The sequence below is a fragment of the Malus sylvestris genome, chromosome 3 (assembly GCF_916048215.2).
Source record: "Malus sylvestris chromosome 3, drMalSylv7.2, whole genome shotgun sequence".
NCBI classification, from domain to species: domain Eukaryota; kingdom Viridiplantae; phylum Streptophyta; class Magnoliopsida; order Rosales; family Rosaceae; genus Malus; species Malus sylvestris.
The window spans coordinates 30,033,569-30,056,314 of NC_062262.1; the positions used below are offsets into that span (position 1 = coordinate 30,033,569).

Consider the following 22,746-nt stretch of genomic DNA (forward strand, 5'->3'; position numbering starts at 1 on the left):
CAACAAGGGAGATATTATTCACAACTAGACCAACGACAAATTCTAACCGGAAATCATCCAAATTCTTCGGGGAAACCGGGTTTTTAGGGTTCTAAACACCCAACTCTAAAACGAATACGAAAGCACGAACCAAGCATACCAACTTGAAGATTATGAAGAGTAGATGAAGATTATGAAGAGGGAAATGGTTGCCGGAATCGTCGGAAAAATGACAAAACTGCTGGAAAACCCATGGGACTTTGCTGCCTCGAACTGGAAAAATGGATAAGAAAATGGAAAATCTAACATTACAGAGTTGAAGGGCTCATCAAGAGTTTTCCATGGACACCAAGATCACCCAAAATGGAGATCGGATGAAGGAGATACAATCGGGTCAAGTTTGTGATTTTAATGGGCCGAAAACGCCCCAAAACGGGTCAAAAAATCAGACCCCTCCTTCTTCCCCTTTTTTTTTTCATAAACCTTCCCCTTTTTAAACTCACTTAACCTTTAACCCACATGTGGGAATTAAATAATTCCCACAATCTATAGTTCACAACTTCAAACGTCCGTAACTATACCGTTATAACTCGGAATCGCAAACGGCTTTCGCCTATGCGCTCGTGGCTTCGAGACATATTCGAAAATGTTACTTGTGACCTCAAAAGGTCAACAAATTTTAAATAATTATTTTTCAAACTTCACTCTTCATAACTAGTTTAATTAAAATCTAAATCCAAACAATTTAAAATAAATTCTCGAGAAATAATATAAAATCTCAATAATACAAATACGTAGATTATAACAGTGAAATCTGGGAACGAGATTTCACACTATGGCTATGGTAAAAACCCAAGTAGGGACAAAACCCTAAGTCTAAGGAAAAATGCATGAGAAATGCAAAGTCACTATGAAATGTCATCAGGGATATGATAAACCCAAGGTAGGTGACTCGTTAAAACCTAGTTAGGTAGCAAAAACCCAGTGGGAAAAATGCTCCTAATCGTAGGGAAAATAGTACATTAAGATCAAGCAAGTATACTTCAGGATACTCCTCTTGAGTTTGATATAATTCCAAAGAGAACTAGCAATGTTACAACTTAGAAAGTTTACGCATACCAATTCCATGAACAAGCTTCTGAAACATCGCCTTCAGTAGTGATTTGGTGAAGAGGTCGGCCAGATTGTCTTATGAATAGATTTGCATGACTTCAATCTTCTGATGCTCTTGTTGTTGATGTGAAAGAAGAATTTCGGCACAATGTGCTTAGTGTTGTCTCCTTTGATGCAACCCTTCTTGAACTGTTTGATATATGCTACGTTGTCTTCATCGATAGTCGTCAGGACATCAACGATAGGGTAAAGATAGTATGAGCTTCGAATATGGCCCATAACTGCTCTCAACCAAAAACATTCCCAAGTTGCTTCATGTAAGACGAGAATTTCAGCATGGTTATATGAAATGGCAACTAAGGTCTAGTTAGTTGACCTCTAAGAGATTGTGGTACCTCCAATAGTAAAGACATAACCCGTTTGAGAGCACACCTTATACGAATCAGATAAGCATCATACGTTGGTATAACCAACAAAGCGAGAATCGACTCGAGGATTCATAGGGATAGAACAAGCCCAAATCCGTAATACCCTTAAGGTAATTTGAAAATGTCTTTAACGCTAATCCAATGTTTGTGTGTTGGCATTACGGTATCTTGCTAAGTACAATAAAGCGCCTATCACACTTAGATAAGGAACTTCATGCTCCAAAATCTCTTCATCATCCTCATTCGGACGCAAGGGATCTCATTTTGCATCTAGCGATCGATCGACCATAGGAGTACTCGAAGGTTTTGCTTTATCCTCATTAAAGCGGCATAACATATTCTGGGTGTATAGTTCATTTGATGTACTAAGATTCCATCCGAACGATGCTCTATCTCGAGACCGAGACAGTATCGAGTCTTTCCTAAATCTTTTAACTTCATGTGCGCAGCAGTTCTCGCGAGCTCTTCAGGAGTTCCGATAAGGCTCATGTCATCGACAAATACTCACTCAGACGGTTATACCACATTTTTTCAAATTGCTTCTAACCGTAGAGTGAACGCCTCAGCTGAATTGAAAGCGTGTTTTGAGGTTTGGAAATATTTGATCCAGTCAATGTAAGTCATTCGGGAACTTTCATATAAATTTTCATATTAAGATCCCCATAGAGATACGTAGTTATTACGTCCATCAACTACATACTCAGTTTTTCAAAAACTACCAAATTGATAAGGTAGCGAAAAGTAATCACATACATAATGGGTGAATAAGTTTCATCATAGTCAATCCCAGAGCATTATGAGAAGCCTTGTACAATAAGACAAGCTTTGCAACACACAATTTTGTTCTTTTCATTACGCTTCCAAAAGAAAACCCACTTATAGCCAACGGGCTTCACATGTGGAGGAGTATGAGTTACAGGTTAAAACACCTTATGTTTCGCATGCGAATTGAGTTCGACTTGGATTGCTTGTTTCCAGTTTGACCAATCGATTCTACATCGACATTCATCAATGGAATAAGGTTCAATGTCATCGCTCAACATGATCTCAATAGCTATTGTAGCATAATAGACCAAAATATCACGACTCTTGGGAAGTAGATTCGTCTCTTCAAGGACGCTTCCGTAATCTAAAAGTTCCTTATGAGTTTGATAGAATGAGTAAACAACAGTCAGATTCATGGTAGGCTCTTCAGGTGCCTGTGTTGTGGGTTTCCTCTTCCGGATGTGTGAATCCCTTGAACCAAGAGGTCAACCATGCTTATGTGTAAAGGCAGATGATTGGCTAGCCGTTAATGTACGTGGATCACCAAAATTGGTGTCCTGGGCCTCTAAGAAGGAAGTCTGTTGTACATTTGGTACATCCATCTTTGCAGGCACATTCTTAGGTGGAATATGTGATCTTGTCACTCGCGCTAGATCAATGAAAGCATCTGGCATACTCTGAGCTATGCTCTAAATATCTAATATGCGATGCACTTCAGTTTCAGACTAAGCGGTGCGGGGATCTAAATGAGACAAAGTGGGAGTCGTCCACGATAATTCGCGTCATTCTTTAGGAATGTTGACGTTCTTATCTCCTCCTAACGACGGGAAGATTATCTCATAGAAGTGACAATCAATGAAACGAGAGGTAAACATATCGCCTATCAAATGTTCTAAGTAACGAATAATCGAATGAAAATTATATTTGACATAGATTCCTATCATTCGCTGAGGCCCCATTTTTGTACGTAAGGGTGGCGAAATCAGCACATAGACCACACAACCAAAAATGTACAGATGCGATATGTCGGGTTCGTATTCGGTAACTAACTGAATGATACTATATGGTTGGGTCACAACATGTCTTAAGCAGACCAACATGGTTGCGTGCAATATTGCTTGACCCCAAGCAGCGATCAGGAGCTTGGTACGTATGACCAACGATCGAGTAATCATTTGTAAGCGTTTTATGAATGCTTCTGACAAGCCGTTCTGGGTGTGAACATAGGGTACAAGATGTTCAACTTCAACCCCAGCCGACATGCAATAGTCATCAAAAGTTTTAGATGTGAATTCTCCAGCATTATCTAATCGAATAGATTTGATCGGATAATTAAGGTGGTGAGCCCTGAGCTTGATAACTTGAGCCAACAGTTTGGAGAATGCAGTGTTCCTTGTAGACAACAATCACACGTGTGACCAACGTGTGGATGCATCAACCAAAGCCATAAAATATCTCAATGGTTGGTCCGCATGGATGGTGAATTGGTCCACAAATGTCCTTCTTAATCATTTGTAGAAAAATAGGAGTATTCGAACGAATCTTATCATAAGAAGGCTTAATAATAAGCTTTCCCATGGAGTAGGTTTGACATTTGATTCCTTGAATTGAACCTAAACTTCGGGTTAGTGGATACCCATGTGAAGATTTGAGGATACGACGTATTGCTATTCATCCAGGGTGTCCTAAAAGATCATGCCAAAGTGTAATTTCATGTGCGGTCCCAGAGGTAAGGCTGGCCACATAGTGGCTCTCTATGGGGCGTATGGTCGTAGTAAACAAACCACTCGGGATACACTCCATCTTCTCTAGAATACGCTTCTAGCCATATTCGTAAGAAGTTATGCACATAAATTTAACTCCATTTTCTACATAGGTTTCAACATGGTAATTATTATCTCTAATGTCCTTATAGCTCAACAACGTTCTTCCAGAACACAAAGAATAAAGTGTTTCATCAATGGTCAAAATTGTACCATTGGACAACATTATATGTGCCTTACCGTATACTTCGATCAGGTTGGATGATCCTGAAAGGGTTATCAGATGTGCATTCTTAGGTATGAAGTTGGTGAAATAGATGCGTTAACGTAAAACGATGTGCGTGGTTGCACTATCTGCCAAACAACTAACTTCCCCACTACTCATACCTATAATGAAAATTAATTTGAATTGGTCACATGCATAAAAGTTTTTTAAAACAAATATCCATTTAAAATAATTTTAAGTATTCAAGGGCAAATATTAATTAAACTTAATATCCAAAAAACAAATCACCAACAAATAATCCAAACATAAAGGAAAATTATTCAAAATTAACCAAAAACACAAGGAGGTTCGGCCACTAGGTGGAATTTGGACCTAATGTCTAAATTTCAACTAGAAAAATAGTTTATATCTAAGATTTTAATCTTCCATAGGGGTAACGACCTCTTAAAAGTCAGAAACCTCCATCTTGGTACTCTCTGGTCAGTCCACTTGCACAAAGTTTGATTCAAACCTTTTATGACAAGAATGATATTCAGCTACAACATTTTGGGGAGCTCAGAAAACAAGGGACCAATGGTCCTTTGAACCACAACAATATCACATGTATGCATCCATGGTTTCAGGTGCTTTGCCCTTATTCTTGAAGTTTGAGGCCTTAGAAGCGAGGTTATGACGCTTCTGGGCTTTGTTTCCTCCCTCAGATAGGCCTTGGCTCTGTTGACCTTGTCGGGGTGGTTTCTGGCCGCCCCTACCACACCTCTTTTGGCGTTTTGGGCATTGGTTTGTGCTATATTGTGCTTCAGGCACAACAGTTGCCCCAGTAGGTCGAGCTTGATGATTTTTCATCAATAGCTAATTCTATTTTTCAGCGAAAAGTACAACAGAGATCAAATCCAAAACTTAGTGAACTTCTGAGCTCCATATTGTTGCTACAGGAAAAAATTAGTAGCAGAGAAGGTCAAATAGGTCTTCTCCAGGAGATCATCTTCGGTCAAAGTTACATTACAAAACTTGAGAAGTGATCGGATTGGACAAACTTTAGAATTATATTTATTCATAGACATAAAGTCTTGGAAGAACAAATGCTGCCAGTCATGTCTTGCTTCAGGCAAGAAGATGTCATTTTGGTGATCAAAGCAATCAGCCAAAGTGACCCATAATGGTCGTAGATCCTTCTCAGCAAGGTACTCGGTTTTGCAGTTTGTTATGAATATGTCTTCAGATGAAGATCATGGCAGTGGCTTTCTTAGCTTCGCCAATCAAGTTGTCCGTCTCATCTTCAATGGCAGGATGCAAATTCTTTGCAGTGAGGTGGAGCTTTACATCTTGGACCCACTTGAGGTCATTCCTTCCAGAGACCTCTAAAGAGGTGAAGTCAAGTTTGTTCAAATTCAACATGTTCCTATCACAAAATAAAGGACAAGATGTGATCAGTGTAATGGAGAAAAATATCAATCCATTCACATAGGAGTAAAACATTAAGGTTCTAATAGACATGTATTGGTTAAAATTCACATGAACAAAAGGTTTTCATGGGTAATGTTTTTCAAGAAAAACCTCAGGTTTTCAAACAAGGCATAGAAACTTCAGGTTTCAAAATAATAATGAACTTCAGGTTCATATGTTCCTACAAGCAAACGCAAATATATATACAGAAATATGCAACAAGAAAATATGCAAATATAACTTCAGGTCTATAATTATAATTGAAGTAATTATTTGGACTTTGGGGCAAATTTAAAGTGTGAGTGGAAAAACCCATAAGGCCTAAAAAAAGGCAATTAAAACTTGGGGCCCAAAAACTTGGACCAAATCCCACGAGTGGGCTGAGTAAATGTGCACCTTGAGGTCCAGGCCCAAACTTGGGCTAGAATGGGCTCGGGCCTAGTATGCAGGCTAGCCCAGCATAAAAAAAAGGTTGTAGGTGCAGGCCCAAAGACAGAGGCCCAAACGTGCTTTGATCTGGTGAGGCGAGAAGCAGGTTAGGACTGCAAGTCCTATGCGGAGGAGTGCTCTGCTGCTTCGTAGCGTCATTTTTCCCGAGGGATGCAATCCTATGCGTCACGGTACATGTGCATCGATTCATCAATTACGGGCTGGGATCAGGTGTGGTGACATGCACAGGGACACCATAAGCCTACGGGTTGGTGTCAAATTTGGGCCGAGCTAAAGGTTTGGGCCGCTTCAAGCGAACCCAAAAAGAAAAAAAATTCTTTCAGGCTGAGAAAACCAAGGCACAATTAGACTTGGGTTGGGACCAAAAACACCCCAGGTGTAGCTGGGTGCGCTCGCTGGGGAAAAAGACTGGTGCCACCACTTCAGGTGGCCGTGTTTTGGGATAAAAACTCTTAGGGTGAGTTCGTGAGGCAACGGGAATCACAAATATGAGCGAAGATAGACGAATCTCAATGTTTCAACCAAAACCTTAGAAATTCGAATCGGAATTTCAAAGAAAATCCGACGAAATTCGAAGGAATCTCGATCAATCTACATTGGTGGACGAGCTTCATACCGTTGGGATGGTGACCCAAGGTCAAGGTTGGGTTGCAGGCTCACTTGTGATGGTGAAGACGCCATAGAAGGTGTCGGGGTTTCTGGGTTTTCAAACACGAAGCCTTTGGCAATCTCAACGTTTCAACCAAAACCTTGGAATTTCGAATCGGAATTTCAAAGAAAATCCAACGAAATTCAAAGGAATCTTGGTCAATCTACGTTGGTGGATGAGCTTCAGGCCGTTGGGACGGTGACCCAAGGTCAAGGTTGGGTTGCAGGCCCACCTGTGATGGTGAAGACGCCATGGAAGGTGTCGGGGTTTCTGGGTTTTTAAACACGGAGCCTTTGGACGGCTTAGCCATACAAGTTGCAGGCCTGGGCTAGCGGCTCGGGTTTGCGACTCAAATGGTTCGAAGAACCCTAGCAGTTTGCGATTTTTTTTTTCAGATTATAAAATTCAATTGCATGCATATTCAGTTCAATAATTTAATGCATGGACATATATTTGATGCAATTCATGGCAATATCAAATTCATATAATTCAACAATTATGGATATAATGCATACACAATTTATGTAGAATCTAAAATTCGAAAAACGTAAAGTTGGGTCATGCATTATGGTGAATGTTCATGCTATCAGGGCTGCCAAAATATTGAGATAAAAACCGTTGTTTTGGAAGAACCTGAGTGCATGATGATATTGGATGAACTAGTTTGATGCAGAAAACTTCCACGTCGGATTCCTAAGCGCAGCGGTAAGAGCGTGTTGATAACGTGTTGTAGCCCATTTTATCTGACAAGGGAAGGGGAGCTGGCGGCAGAGAGATGGATTGGAGAGAGAGATTTGTTTGTAGGGTTGTGTAGAAGAATGTAGAGGATGTGTTATCCTCCTACGTAGGACCTTTATTTATAGTAATAAGGGAGAGAAGAAATCCTTCGTGACTGCAATGAGCAGAAATCTCACTCACCGGCCTAAACGACGAGCAAACACTCGAACGTGAGAGCAAGGGATCACTCAACGAATGGACGAGCTCCAAGGAGGGAGGAGAGAGGGAGGCAAGAACCATGCTTTCAGAGAAGTGGCGGTCCGAATCTTATCTGAACTGCGATAGGGCTGGGCACGGGCCGGGCCGAGCCGGGCCGGACCTAATTTTCAAGGAACCGGAGGTTAAAAGAAACGGGCCGGGCCGATCCGGGTACGTCATATTTCATTACAGGAATCGGACAGAACCCAGCCCGTTTCAAACGGGCCGGTCCGGGCCGGGTCCACCGGTCCTTGGTTTTTTTTTTTTTTTTTACGAAACCGGTACGGAAAGGACTCTAGAACCACCGCCATGCTGCCTTCGTCGTCGCACCACAGCTTCTCCACCGAGCCCCGCGCCAGCACCGCCACGTTTCTCACCATGGCCAACATCCTCACAAGCAACACCTCCATGCTTTCCGACTCTGGTGGCACCTGCTCCGTCTCGGACTGCATCCCTCTCTGCTCTCGGACTACCTAATGGAAGAGAACAAAACAAAACACACCATTTTAATATTCAATACCCAATTTTTCAAATGGCAAACAGATCTGAAGCAACTAAATTCCCCAATCAAATTATAAAAACCCCATTTTTCTCTACCTTCACCACAATCAGATTCCAATCTCATCATCTCCAAATTTGCCACCTTTCCCAGATTTCACTATCCCTTTTCCACAAATATTAACACACACAGGAAATAACTCACAAAAAAAAAGCCAAATTCCCAAAAACCAATCTCTCTAACTTCGGGTGATTAACAAAAAAAACTGAAAAATTAAATCCCATCAAGCAAACTCAATCAATCTCTCAGGAGCTCTCTCAATTGATCCTCGATGAAAGCCTTACCTCCTCGATGTTGAGAAGATGACGCTCTCACATGTCCAGTCCTCGGAGCGAAAATGCAGAGAAAATTAGCAAAACCCAGCTGGGATTAAGAACTTAAAGAAGAAAAAGAAGCAGAAGAAGAAGAAAGTTTGGGGAGAGAGAGAGATTGTGGGAGATAGAGCGGCTGAGACAAAGTGAATTCTGGAAAGTTGGACTTGGTAGAAACTAGGGCAGAAACCAACGGTTGAGATTGGATGATAGGTTATCATTCAATCTCGGCCGTTCATTATAATTAGAAACGGGCCGGTCCGGGTACCCGTTTTTCTAAGCATCTAGACTCCGCCCGCCCCGTAAATGAAAAGGGCCCGGCCCGGCCCGGCCCGTTTGTTCTCTAAAATATTAGGAACCGGCCCGTACCCGCCCCGAACCGTGATTACCCGCCCCGACCCGCGGTTCCTATACCCGTTTGCCCACCCCTAAACTGCGAGAATAACTGACTAAGCCGTGCCAGGATTACAAGTCCATATAGGAAATAATAACTATAATGAAATCTAATCTAAGATTTACACAATCACACTTAAACTATAAAGTTTATAACAAAACATTATATATTAAAAAAACAAAAATTAAAAATCAAAGGAGAGACGACATAGTTGTTTTTCTTGCCAAAGCCTATTAATTTGGTTTCTATCGGCTCCGTCATGTCCAACCAGGAGATGGAATTGGTGCCTCTACATGTTCTGTGTAGATTTTATTAAAGGGTGTGATATTCAAACACCTCTTTTTACTTCTCACATATCTTTTTAATTTTCGGCCGTTGGATCGGATGAATTGAAGAAGATCAAGGAATATAAATCAACAAAATGTGTGTAAGAAGTAAAAATAGATGTATGGATAGCACACCCTTATTAAATTGAATTCGAAATTCAATTTTCACAAACAAAGACGATTGCAATTTATGACTATGAAATATTTGGCATTGTGTCCACTCAAATGAAAAAGTAGGGCAATAATTCAATGCTTCATCGTCCTGGGAAAATCCCGAGGAATCAAAAGCAGAATTAAAATTACAATATCGAAACCCTCGGGTTGATGTTGCGATTGTTGTCGTATTGTCCTTTTTTTAAGTGTTTAATGTTTTATAATATTTTTATATAATTGTAAAGAATTATAAAGCTTCTTTTATTAGTTTCAAATCATTAATAAAGGTAAATTATTAAGTTTATAAGCAAATTTTGACTCAATGGGTTATATGAAAGAGAATTAAAACATGAGAGTGTGTTAGTTTAATGTCTCAAACGTAAAGAAATTTTGTGAAAACTCGATAAATCTCATAAAATGTTAGTGTAATTAACCTCATATATTCTGGCAACTACATGTTTCCTTGATTTGTATACCGGAGGTTTAAACTTTCCCTAATTTCCTCCATAAATTTTTCAATTTGGAATCCATCAAATATAAAAAAACTAACCAAGTGTCAAAGGTGAGCTGGTAATTAAATGTGTCGTGTGTTTAACATTTTTCTTTAAATTAGCATCCATAGCCTTGAAACGGTGCGTGCGCGCACAAAGTAAACTGACCTAGAAAAATAAAGTTAATTACTGTAGAGTTGGAAGTGAGTAAGATGCACCTTTCAAGCCATTTAATTTCAATCGGTTATTCCCTAAATTACCTTAAATACTATGATTTACTCATGAAAAGCTTGCTAAGGGTTAATTACACTAACACCCTCTCAGGTTTATCGTGTTTTCACGAAACTCCCTCATGTTTGAAACATAACTCTAACACCACTTGATGTTCTAATTTACTTTCACGTAACTCCTTTAGGACAACACATTGAGGTTCTAGAGACTCTGGCCTCCAGATTATGGCGGAATTAGGTGCCACCTCAAGCTTCCAATCGACTCTTTTGGATCGAAAAAAGGATATAACGAAAAACCACGCTAGGACGGTCAAAATCACTTATGGTGCTTCTCCATAAAAATCACTTTAAGCAATTTTATCCATAAGCAAATGAGAGATGCTTCTTCCCAAGTGATCCCAGACCTTCCAAAATCACTCCCAAACGAGCCCGGGCGCCTTTGGACCTAAAGTAGCCAAGAGAAAAACCACACAACCAGTCCGCAAGGACTTGAAAATCAACATTTATGAACAACTATAAAATGGATTGCCAATTTCTTCAGCACCGTTCAATGAAACAAAATCATGCAAAGTCAAGTCATTTTTCCTTCTCCTCCATTGCTCAAAGGAAAATCTACAAGAAATGCTTCCAAATACAAATACTACAGACACCAGATACATAATATGGGCAAGGACCTCCACCATGGAAGAAAACAATTGTAAAGAACAAAGAAACCGAAAACTATGGATAAAAGAAAAATCCAGAGTCGTCGATAGATGGGTGAATATTACAAATTTGTGTTTAGCTGGCCAAGTGTCTAGGAGAGCTTTTGAACATACTGTGCCACATGAAAGCTCTTGACAGCACCATCTCGAGTTCTTGGTGAGTCCAGTTATGGGTTGGAAGGTGTTGAAGAAACATAACCAACTCTTGGAAATCAAGCTTCTGAAGCTCCTCTGACCACTGTATATTCATAGAGGATTTCAAGTTATTGACTTCAACTCTGTTACGAAAGAAAACCTAGAACAATTTAAGCTGAAAACATAAACAAAGAACACAGAAAATAGTCTTTCAGATTATCTGCTGTCAAATTGACTCGAGCACAAGAATATAGTAACACTGTAACAAATAGGGTCATTCTAATTGAATCCCAATTTACTAAATACACCCGCTTAAGTTTTCTTTCTTTCTTATGATTGTTGATGACATGGATTTTTATCGCCAATAAAATCATTTTTACTTTTTTCAAACTCCAGAAAACAATTTCAAAAGTCAGAAAGAAAAACCACCATGGCCAGTTGACCATGCATTCAAACAGTGATTTGTTTCCATAAGCAAAGCTATCAAACATGGTAGCCTGCCCACCCCCCAACAGTGACCAAATGAGGAGAGATGTTGTTAGTGGACTAATAAATCACTACGGACATTTCCTTACCACAGGCTCACAGCTAATACATCCAAACAAGTAACCAAGAAAACTATATCGTTGCAAAGGAAACAGATTCTATCTTACCGTTAAAAGAAAACTGGCAAATATATACACAAGGAAATCCGGCAATGCATCTCCTTCGGCTAGGTATGTATCCCACAGACGGGAAATAAGATTGAAAGGTATCTAAAAAGGAGAAAGAAAGAGAAAAATCCATTAGCTTTGCAATAAATTGACAGTAGGTTCGCATTGTCCGGGACAAAAACAGAGGAAACACACATCAAGTACATAGAAGAGATCTGTAGGAGCAAACCTCGCGTATTAGAAGACAGTTGAACCACCGAAAAGCAAATTGAAGAAATTCGAGTCCTTGCTCCTCCACGTGTCTAGATACAGGTTCTAATGCAGAAGAAAGAAAACTAATAAATATACACAAGAAAGATGATAGCTGAACTTTGACATGTTTGTTGCATCCCAGAGCATGAGGTATATTGCCATTTTCTGAAGATCTTACATGGAACTTTGTAGAGTATACAAGAAAAAGTTGGTCATTACTTCAACAAAACCAACTACATAGAAAATATTATTTTAACGACTCATATTTAACAACCCTTCACTACAATATGATGTACAAATGTGCAACAACATTTTATTGCATCAGATGGAGATTGCAAGCTACGCCAGTATGCATCTCTTGGTTGCTATACGCAAGTCCAAATATGCATAAAGAAAAGCAAACAGACTTCCATATTGAAAATTATGCCAGAGAAGAAATATCAAAATGATTCTAGCAAAAATTAATTCACTTTAAGCACGATGCACATATATGATTCAGTTCATCAAGGGAAAAGACCGCAAGAATAAGAAAACAGAAGCAAAAAAGTGGGGGTTACCATCAATCCGCCTGACCAATTCCTTTAGTTTAAACACAAGCCTCTGGATTCCTGGCTGAGCAAAAGTGTAATGATCTTGCATACCTTCAAGTAAATTTGATAGGCACCAATAGCAGTCAGCCTCTACATTAGATATTTTATCAGGAGACAGATCGGAGATCAACCAATTATCCACACTCCCGTCTAAGTATTCTGACAAGAAAACAACTAGAAAGGGAGTAACAAGATCATTTATTCCCTGAACATATCCACTTGCAGGATGTCGAATTGCCCTGAAAGAGACAAGGAGAAGTACCTTAAGAAGATATAACTAATAATCATATGAATTAAATAATAAAAAAATAAAATAAAATGATGGCATCTTGAATCATACTTCATATCTAGACGGTTTTTCCCTCTTTTCAAAGCTAAACTGTTGGAATCCAACAACAGCTTAGAAAATAAAACAGAAACAATTCACTTAATTAAGGTACCATGAATTGTTATCTGCATTTGATAGTCTAAACTTCTCAGTTAGAGGAAACAACTAGAAAACAAGTTTCACAAAATGAGGCGAGTTATGGTATTGAAGAGCTTTATCACTACTCACTATTTCTCCCTGCATGGTCCAAATCTCAATAGAGAGCTACCATCAAAATACCATGAAATGAACGTGGACACTTGAATCATTCTGATCAACATGACTAAATATCAGTAGAGGTGTAGCTAAAGATGTCTAGTTAAGTGACAATTACAATTTCAGATTCATGCCCATGCCAGCCCTCTTAATGCACAATGTTAAGAACACCAAACCTACCAGGTTATTGTAGAGAACATGTACAAATGAACTTAAACAAGTCACTATCAAATCGACACCGCTATCCCAAACAGTTTAGAGCAAGAACTACTTTGGTAAAACCAACAGGGCAATGCCAAATGTTTTCAAGTCTGACTGGTAATAAAAGCCTCTAAGCTTAGAGCTGTTAAAGCATTATTGGTATAGACATGGGCTGGTTTTTGAGACTGATGCATGGCACTAAACAGTAGGATAGTTTACGGACAAAATCACATCACTGTTCCATATTGTTAGCTACAACAAAATCAGCAAGTGTCTAATAAACCAAAGCCTTTCTGATGAACCCCACAACTTAAGACAATTGGTCTGGAATTCCCAGATCAATAAACCTAGCAAATTTTTTACACTTTTGTTTTCACGAACGAACAGGTCCAATAGATGCAACTTAGAACAATCAGTATTAGTTTGCATGAGAGCATTTGATGTAAAAAACAAGCCAATAACGACCATAATATAAGATACAGTATTTAACCAGGTATAAAGGATGCGCTCCAAGGATTTCTGGACTTGCTCCTGCTGAAAGAAAGATACATCTGGCACAGTTCTTGGGCAATCAACAGCAATCTAACAAGGTCAACAAAGGTAACTGTCAAAACCAGGAACAAGGTATTAACACTAAGAAAGTTGGCAGTTATTTAACATTTAAACACCTGACGAAGCATGTTTATCTCATCATCTGAACGCTCAGTATCCGGAATATCATAGTACTGAGAAGCACAGTCAAGATACTCAAGGCGCTTCCTTCTTAGAACTCCCTCCCTTCTATCTGAATTAGATGGTGCATATCCCTGTTGTCAGTTCATATTTTAATTTCAAACAAGCCACAATTTTTACATGATAAACGCAATCCAGGTTATCAGAAAGGCAAATAAACGAGCCCCTTTTATAAGGTGATGGTATCTTCAAGTGCATGCTTTAGGACTTCCACTCCACTTACAAGAAAAAAAAGTGGAATGAAAAGCTTAATAACACAGTAACACAAGCATAAAATCTTGGGAGTTTTAACGACACACTCCCGGTACTGTTCACTTTTAACGAAAAACCACATTTTTACCTTTCCTAGTACTATTCACTTACACCTTTATTTGTCCTTTTTCATTAAAACTAAAGTTTTTTAGGACATTTCGTTAGTTTTCCTTAAAATCTTAGGTACAAAGCATGGGATGCACATTGGACAACACTGAATGAATGAACTAGGCACCTATGACCAGCTAAAGGCAGCGACAGTTTTAAACTTGCAGTGAACAAAACATATAGAAGAAAAGGCCGGGTAAATAAATGTACTTGGGCACAAGGAGAGAACGTAGCCACTTCAATGTCATTAATGCTCCCTCTCACAAGGTGAACAGAAAACCAATGGCTTCTGCCTGATTCCACTTTAGGCAGCTTTGGAAGCAATTTCAATCAAGCCTTTCACAAACCTATTATACAATATACTATATGCAAATTTAAGCCATACACAGTACTAGGCTAATCCACCCACAACTTCTCTCTCCTCTAACAGCGAGCGGGCAATAAATCTATATTTGCAGCATCTAAAATGGTTAAATATCTGTGGTTAATTATTAGAGTACATTGGATAACAAATCCAAAAAACGTCATAGTGCTTTTAATAAAAGTATTGAAGCATAGAGCTTACCAAAAGAAGCCTCCATACGTCGGGCCGCATATATGGTGGTACGCCACTCCAAGCCAACTCACGCAACTTTTCTACATAAACAATCAAGATTCAATTTGAAAGGAAATGAAGAATCAAAGTTCAATTAGTGCAAAAACGAAACTTGGGGAGGTAACAGATTTATCAAAAGAGTGACCTAGGCTACAATGCTTGATCATACCAGCAACAATGACATGTGTGAAAGTTTAGATTTCAAATCATGAGGATGCCCACTAAATGATGAAAGGACTACACAAAATTTTGAAGCTAAAAAGCAACAAACAAAACCCCAGGGTGACATTTATTTCTCTCCTTATGATAGTTGTGAAGAACAGGGAACGGATCAGGTTTTGGGAGCACTGGTGGATAGAGGGGAATCTCCTTTGTGTGCACATTTTCCATGTCTATATGGACCAATTGCCAATAAGTCTTATGTCTCCCTTCCGGACTCTCTTTGGCATGCAGCTGTTTCTAGTCCGTTTCATTTAAATGTTTTGCAATTTCAATTGAGATGCTATTAGACATTGCATGAGTTCCTAGGAGCTAGTTCAGGGTCTCCAGAGATCTTCTATTAATGTATTTCAATTTTCAAGTTGATAGCTTGTCACTATGTTTCTTTCTGTGCTTCTACCGTATCAGAAAACACTTTGGTTTTTCATAATAAAAAAATAATAATTTAATAAGAACAACAGATTCTAACAAGTATTCTAGGTGGCTCGGAAAAGAAAACACTTTAGCTTTACATAGTCGCACTTTGATCAATATAGAGGAAGGGGAGAAGAAATGCAGGGGAGGGGAAATTTCAAGAGAAATAGTCCTTAAATACCTAATATCACTGTTGTCTCTGAAAGAACCTTTGTGAACTTCATAACTCTTGCAGAATCAGTAGCTCTAGCTCCCATGGCAGATTTTTTAGCTCCTCTAGAAATATTGTCAACATTCGAGGTTGATGATGTTAACTTATTTGAATTTTCATTATTGCTGGGGTTGCCTAGAACCTCGTTGTCTTCCTATTTTAGAAGTAACAGTACCAGTAGTTACATTTTCAATTAACCAACTACAGCTGCAAATGGCTTTAATGATTTACTTTTCAAGCTCATTAGACAAAAAGGAGATAAAAATAAACCTCCAAGGCTCTGCGATCACTTGTTTGAGCATCATTGAATGATAAGCTCCTTCCATAATTTGGAGAGGGCACTTGTAATTTTGAAGGATCCGCCAGGTTTGACCTCCTAGTCAGTAACACTTTACCGGGAATACTACGCCCTTTGAGCAACCTAGGTATCAGGACAATATGATCAAAGGAAAAATAATTAGATATTTGAACATATAATTATAAACAATAGATCTTATTTAGAACAACATTTAGCAACTGAAGTACAAAAACGAATCTAAAGAATTGTGGACAAGGTTCCAGAAGAGACATAGGTTGCTTCAGTTTGCAACCTTAAACTAAACATAACCCAAGTATATCATAACCGTTGACACGAACATTAAACTTTGATCAAACTGCTAAAAATCCAAAGGTATATGATAGAACATTATATAACGCAACAACGGAAAGGAGTCGTTTTGTCAGAAGGCTCGAATAATCTAATGCAATCTGAATCTTATCAAGATTGGGACTACAATTATAAGTTTAAATCATATAACAAATCAGACTATCTTACACACTGAACCATGGCAGTATTGGTTCAATCTAAGTAGTCTAAGGTACATGCTTGCTAGTCTTTTGAAAAAAAATTAAGTAAAAACTGAATCTAGCGTCGCTAACTTTCAGCTAAATGATATTAACTTGAGGTTAATGCATAACAAAATCGCCAGCTGAATGAACTAAGCAAAAGAAAGTTAAGAACCAGATAAAAAACGTGAACCACATATTCACTCTAAATTCAAAAGGTCACTTCAGTTTTCCTGCATTTTCCAATTTGAGCACAGAGATCTCCAGTCACACTAATTTTCTCACCGATTTCGCATCGAAAACATCGAAATGAACAAAACCCACGTTCAGAATTTGAGAAATCAAAATTCAAAAGCTATTCTTTTTACATATTGGGGCCAATTCTAATCTCCAATGCAATGGATTAGAGCCATTAACGAGTGAGAAACTGCATCCTAATTGTTTCAGTTCAATTTTAATCTTCAAAAGGAAGCTTCTTGCAAATGGGTTTTCAAATCGGAGGAAAATCATAAGCAAAAATCATCAAGAAATTCATAAAAATACTCAGAAAAAAAATACCCTTGAACATTTCTGAGGGTTTGGTTGAATCTGGATTCGGGGGTTGAGATTGCGCTTTCTTTCTTGGAGTGATTTTCTTCTCTGTCGAAGCTCTGATTGCTCTTGTTGTTCATGGCTGTTGCTCTACAACGACCATGCTGTTTGTTTTTTCTTTTCTTGTTTTTATTGGGTGCTTGTTTTGTTGGTCCTTTTTTCTCTCTCTACAAAAGAAAATTAATATTAAACCAAAAGTTAGTTGATTTTAAGAGACGAAACTATAATAAATTAGAAGAAATGAAGTGTTTCAAACCCGGAATGTATAGATGAAATCAACATTCAATTAACTAGAATATCGAATCACATGTAGAAGTATGTTTTTTCCCTCATTCAATGTTTAGTCTCGCAAATAACTCGCTAGATTTAATTTGTATTAGAGAAGAAATGAAAGTGAACTTCCAAATATCATCTAAGTCGAATGCACAAGATAGATTAATCATAGAAAAAAAACTTAGCAATCATACCCTTTTTCAGGAGATTGAAGGGAGAATTTTCCTCTATGAGTAATCTACCTTCGACCTTCAACTAAACAGCATCTAAAAATTGACATTCATTTTTTCTATGTTACACAAATTGAACCAAATCCTTGACACTAAACAGGGCCTTATTTTCTTGTCATGTTTTTCCATTAACGTACGCAATAATGGATGAATGAATTTATTTGAGTCATATTCATCCAAAGATAAATGGCTGGTTTGGTATTGCTGTACTTTAAAAAAAAACTGTTTCTGCTGTGCTGTGAAAATAAGCTTATTTTTGCTGCTTCACGTTTTCAGCTTTTTTTCACCCAAAACTGTTAAAATAAGTTGTTTTTAAATGTTTACCAAACACTTTTTTGAGCTCAACTTTTTTTTATACCCACTTTTTATAAATGCACCTAGTACCAAACTACCAAACCAGTACAAAATGTTCCGTGGTTATTAGTGAAACAGTTGCATTGACTACTGAGAAAGAAACAGGGCTGGTGAAGGCAATTAAATAGCGAAGCATAGAATCCTAAGCAAAAAGATACAACGGCCAAACTAGGTGACATGCTTATCACCACCTAACCAGACCCACACAAGATTTGCACCAACTACAAACATGCTTGATAACAACAGCTAACTCAAATAACAAAACAACTTCATTGTCACGGAAGGATCTTGCGTCGGCGGCGGGGTGTTTCTCGCTTCACGTACATTTTCTCCGTTTCATTCAGCGGTCGGCTTGAACCATCTGGCTGGCTGACAAACTTCCAGCCACCGCCACCTCCACGCTTTCCTCTGGGTCCGAGTTTTTCAACGGTGAAGTTCCACCCGTCTGAAGTCCGACGACGACTATGCTTGTGGCAGAAGACCTCTCCTTTCATCTGCACACAAGTGAAACCGTCATTTAAACGAATAACAAAAGCATTGACAGACAATACTAATGGTATTAATCACAAAACTGAATAGTCAATGTGCAGCGCAATGGGCAGAGCATAGACAGAAAACAAGCCTTGAGCCACCCAATATACTGGCCATTCTTTAATGACAAAGAAACTATCTCTTCCTTTTCAATGAAAGTACTTCCCTTTTTATTATCCTTGGAGCATGGATGGATAGACAAAACCCCTTTTACCCGATGCGTTAATACAACTTGATAATAGATATCACACTAAGTTTCAACTCATAAGTTCTAAGAACCAGAAATTGGAACCACAAACAATTCCATAGCGAAGACATCAAAATTCTACATACACCACAATTGGATACGGCACTTAATTTCAGTCACCAAATTTGTCAACCCACATCCCCAGTTAAGACTTGCTATCACCTTGTCTTATAGAAACCCACTTAATACTCCCCTAATCAGTTTGCTTGTACACTGTAAAGTCCATCAGTTGTTCGTATAAAGAGGTATGTAGAGGAGAAATACAATAACTATTGATGCCACTTCAGTGGGAAAAAGAAAAGTATGATGCAAAAACATATGTAGTCTCCAATGATTCATCCTTAAAGATAAAAAAAATGAACAAAGAGAAAGAAAAGCTAATAATAATGAGCATACGTAAAAGTAACACCATATATAGCAGTAATACTTTGTAGTACGGAATTATGCTTTTTTCTTTATTATTAATGTTGGATTGCTTTCTTTTCTCATGGAAAAGTCAGGATTATGGAACTTACTTTCATTTTGTTGAAGTTCATTCTCTGGACAAACTCTTGATAGAGCATTTCATCTTCTTTCTTCGAGATTTCATAATGAACTTCATCCAAATCTCTGGTGGTACCGTCCCAACCCTCTGGCATAACCTTGAAATCAGGTTTGTAGGGAAGGGATGCCACATGGAATTCGCGGTCATGAGAATTAAAAAATCTGAAAAGAGGAAAGGAGTTATGCACTATGAGAAAAACAATCTGGCTATTAGATCAGCCAAGCACCACTAAGCTTATAAATTTGCGACTACAATTAACGCAGCAGGAAACCTATACCATCAGTATGAAGTATGCACAGAATAATTGATATCATTACAAAATTATTAGAACTACAGGACCCTTTGTATATGATAGAAGTAATGCTTGTGAATTGATATCTTACTCTGGGCAGGTGTCAAGCAGGAGCTCAACAGAATCATCTAAAGGACGACCAAGCTTTTTCTCCTCTTCCTCCTCAATCTCTTTGAGCCAAAGAATAGCATGCACTCTCTGCCTCATAATCCTGTAATCCTTAGCCAGCCTCTCAACAGTATAAACCTCAGGGTTTTCCTTGTGCTTCTTATACATCTCAGCCTTCTCTGAGTCCTTGAGATAAGACCCTCTGGCACCAGGCTCACGCACTTGCTTCAGAAGCACACTTATCTCCCGCAATCTTTCTCCCCACCCATCCACAAACTTTTTGCTTTTCTTGTTCTCTTCTTCCAGTTCCCTTATCCTATCCTCAATTTCTTGCAAACCAGATACCACTGATGATTGAGATGGGTCGGGCCCACTTGTCCGTCGGCCTACAACCTCCCCATCAAAATGCTCCTTGGTCAATCCAGTCGACCACGATGATGCAGTATCCCACCCCAAATCATCTGATGCATTATTGCTAAATGTTCCAGGCGGTGGTTTATCCCACCCCAAATCATCTGATGCATTATTGCTGAATGTCCCAGACGGGGATTTATCCCACTCGTCTTTACCAACATTTTCACCATCACCTCCAGAGCTGAAAGAAAAGAATCGGGGAGTGATAAACTGACAAGATTCAATACCATTCTTCAACGGAAGCACACCAGTGCTTCCCAACGTCAGTTTGCTTTTCTCTCTCAGAAACTTTGCTGTACTCGTGCCAAGTGAAGTTGAGGAAAGACGAGAAATAACACGGTGCAGATTCTGCATTGCTGCAGTATTTTACCCAGGACGCAATCTACTAACCACACCACAGGTACTGAATATACTAAATTCACCAAAAAGAAAAGGGAAATCTCTTAAGCCTCCACATTTATTTATCTAACGTAACTCCGTAAACGAATCAAGTTCAATGCATATAATAACACAAAACAGTGACACACACAGATCAAATATGGCCAGTTAACGAATTCATAACCCCGAAGTACTGATCTGATGCCATTTCTGCACTTTGAAAATGAAAGAAATTTAAATCTAATTCATCAGGTAAGAGCCATTAATTGCTCTGTTCACAACCAGTAAATCCATTTCCCCAGAGACGAAACAAAACATTTTAATCTAGCATAGAAATGGCATATAAATCTATACATGCAAGTACAAACGCACATATAAAGTTGGGATCTTCACTATCCATATTTACAACCCCGAAAATCTCAATGCAAAACAAAACAGCAATCGATAAGCATCTCAAAAGCCGCTCGCTCCGATTAGCTAATGCAGATTGAAAAAAAAACCCAAAGCCCCAACTTAAATTTAAAAAATCATATCGAAAATGTCTGTTCATATGAGTCGCAGCCAATACTTACATTTTTCCCAAGAACAAACAGCAGCAGACACACAAACAGACATATGAATTGAATTCCAGTTCGTCAGAAACGCTACGACATATGAATTCACAGCATTTTCTCAGCAGCCAAACAAACGAAAATCGAATTACAAAATACGTATACGAGTAAAATACATTGAAGAGAGATACGTACGCTGAAAGCTGCAGGATTCAATTCATTGGAGCAAAACCCTAAATCTGAACTAAATCATTTCGTGGTTCACTGCATTGATCGGAACCGAGACAGGCAGTGGCGAAGATGGTGTGGAAAGATGTAAACCCCAAAACCCTCGGCTGCTAATGTACTCGGAAAATCCAGCCTTCTGATTGTCCGGCGACCCGGACTGGGCCCTGAATTGTACAGCTTAATGGGCCAAGCCCAATCCAATGGACTCGGATGAAATTAGAACAAGTCAACGTGACCATAAGCAAATAATAGTGATTTCACACTTTTATTTTTTAATTTTATTATTATTAGGAAAAGGGCAAAAACTTCAAAACTACTATAATAATTTAAGAAAATGAGAAGGTTTCGAACCGGTTGGATAAAAATCTCATTTTAGTTATCCTTTCACTACTCTAATTTTAATACTATAATTAAAGAAATGAGTGTAAGAGAACAAAAAAGAACGTGATGATCACTTTTAGTAACTAAAAAGAGATTGATTTTTATATGAATGAAGTGAACTATTATTAACGGTTTAAAATAAGGGAACTTTAACGAAAAGCACCCGATACTGTTCACTTTAACGAAAAACCACATTTTTACACTAAAAAGTCAAGTCTGGTACTATTCCCTTTACCCTTTATTTTGTCCTTATCATTAAAACTCAAAGTTTTCAAGCTCTTTTCATTAGTTTTCCTTTAAAATAATCATAGTGCATTCACAGTGTGACGATCTTAGACACAACACGATAATCGAACTTGAACGCATCACAATATAAGAAAAAGGATCCTGGTTGGATCCTTTTTTTTGGGGATCCTAGGGATTCCATGATAGTGATCATTCATCGTATATCGTGCGGTCAATTTTAAAATGATTTCTGATCACACAATATACGATAAACGATCACGATCACGGAATCTCAGGATTCCAGAAAAAGGATCCGGTGAGGATCCTTCTCCACAATATAAATGGATTTGAATTGACCGTAATCGTGCTGGTGTCATCTACAATCATAAGTATTTGTCCAAGGATTTTGGTAATTGATAAGGAGGCAGATTGTCTGCCCTCCCATTACCATGCCTTTCTCATTCCTTCCTACATTGTGCGGTCACGGTTAAGCCACATCAATATTTTATATTGATTTTTTATAGAGATAATAAGACATATTGATGTGGCTTAACAGTGACTACACAAATAAAAGGGAATGAGAAGGACATGGTAAAAGGAAGGACAATCTGCCTCCAATTAATAAAGCTTTGTATACGTCACTTCTTCTACAAGAGAGGGTTCGAGA

The 22,746-nt window shown here is 38.5% G+C and overlaps 2 protein-coding genes across 3 annotated transcripts; both read right to left on the bottom strand.

The window, feature by feature from the left end:
• Positions 1 to 10,760: 10,760 nt before the first annotated feature.
• LOC126616633 (uncharacterized) lies at positions 10,761 to 17,495 on the bottom strand. 2 transcript variants are annotated; one of them, XM_050284702.1, is made up of 10 exons: positions 17,291 to 17,495; positions 16,178 to 16,328; positions 15,878 to 16,061; positions 15,034 to 15,104; positions 14,045 to 14,182; positions 13,867 to 13,958; positions 12,560 to 12,831; positions 11,980 to 12,065; positions 11,751 to 11,852; positions 10,761 to 11,200 (listed from the first exon to the last, which is right to left on the bottom strand). In XM_050284702.1, exons 1-10 carry the CDS (start codon positions 17,401 to 17,403, stop codon positions 11,039 to 11,041), a joined length of 1,371 nt encoding a protein of 456 aa, XP_050140659.1. In that variant the 5' UTR covers positions 17,404 to 17,495; the 3' UTR covers positions 10,761 to 11,038. The 2 variants fall into 2 exon arrangements, with proteins under 2 accessions (XP_050140659.1, XP_050140660.1); XM_050284703.1 differs by having other exon boundaries at positions 11,124 to 11,272.
• A 748-nt stretch (positions 17,496 to 18,243) lies between these two features.
• LOC126616572 (protein GAMETE CELL DEFECTIVE 1, mitochondrial-like) lies at positions 18,244 to 21,605 on the bottom strand. The gene is made up of 4 exons (XM_050284643.1): positions 21,441 to 21,605; positions 19,886 to 20,728; positions 19,474 to 19,663; positions 18,244 to 18,674 (listed from the first exon to the last, which is right to left on the bottom strand). The coding sequence occupies exons 2-4, from the start codon at positions 20,668 to 20,670 to the stop codon at positions 18,456 to 18,458; spliced, it is 1,194 nt and encodes a 397-aa protein (XP_050140600.1). The 5' UTR covers positions 20,671 to 20,728; positions 21,441 to 21,605; the 3' UTR covers positions 18,244 to 18,455.
• Positions 21,606 to 22,746: the final 1,141 nt, after the last annotated feature.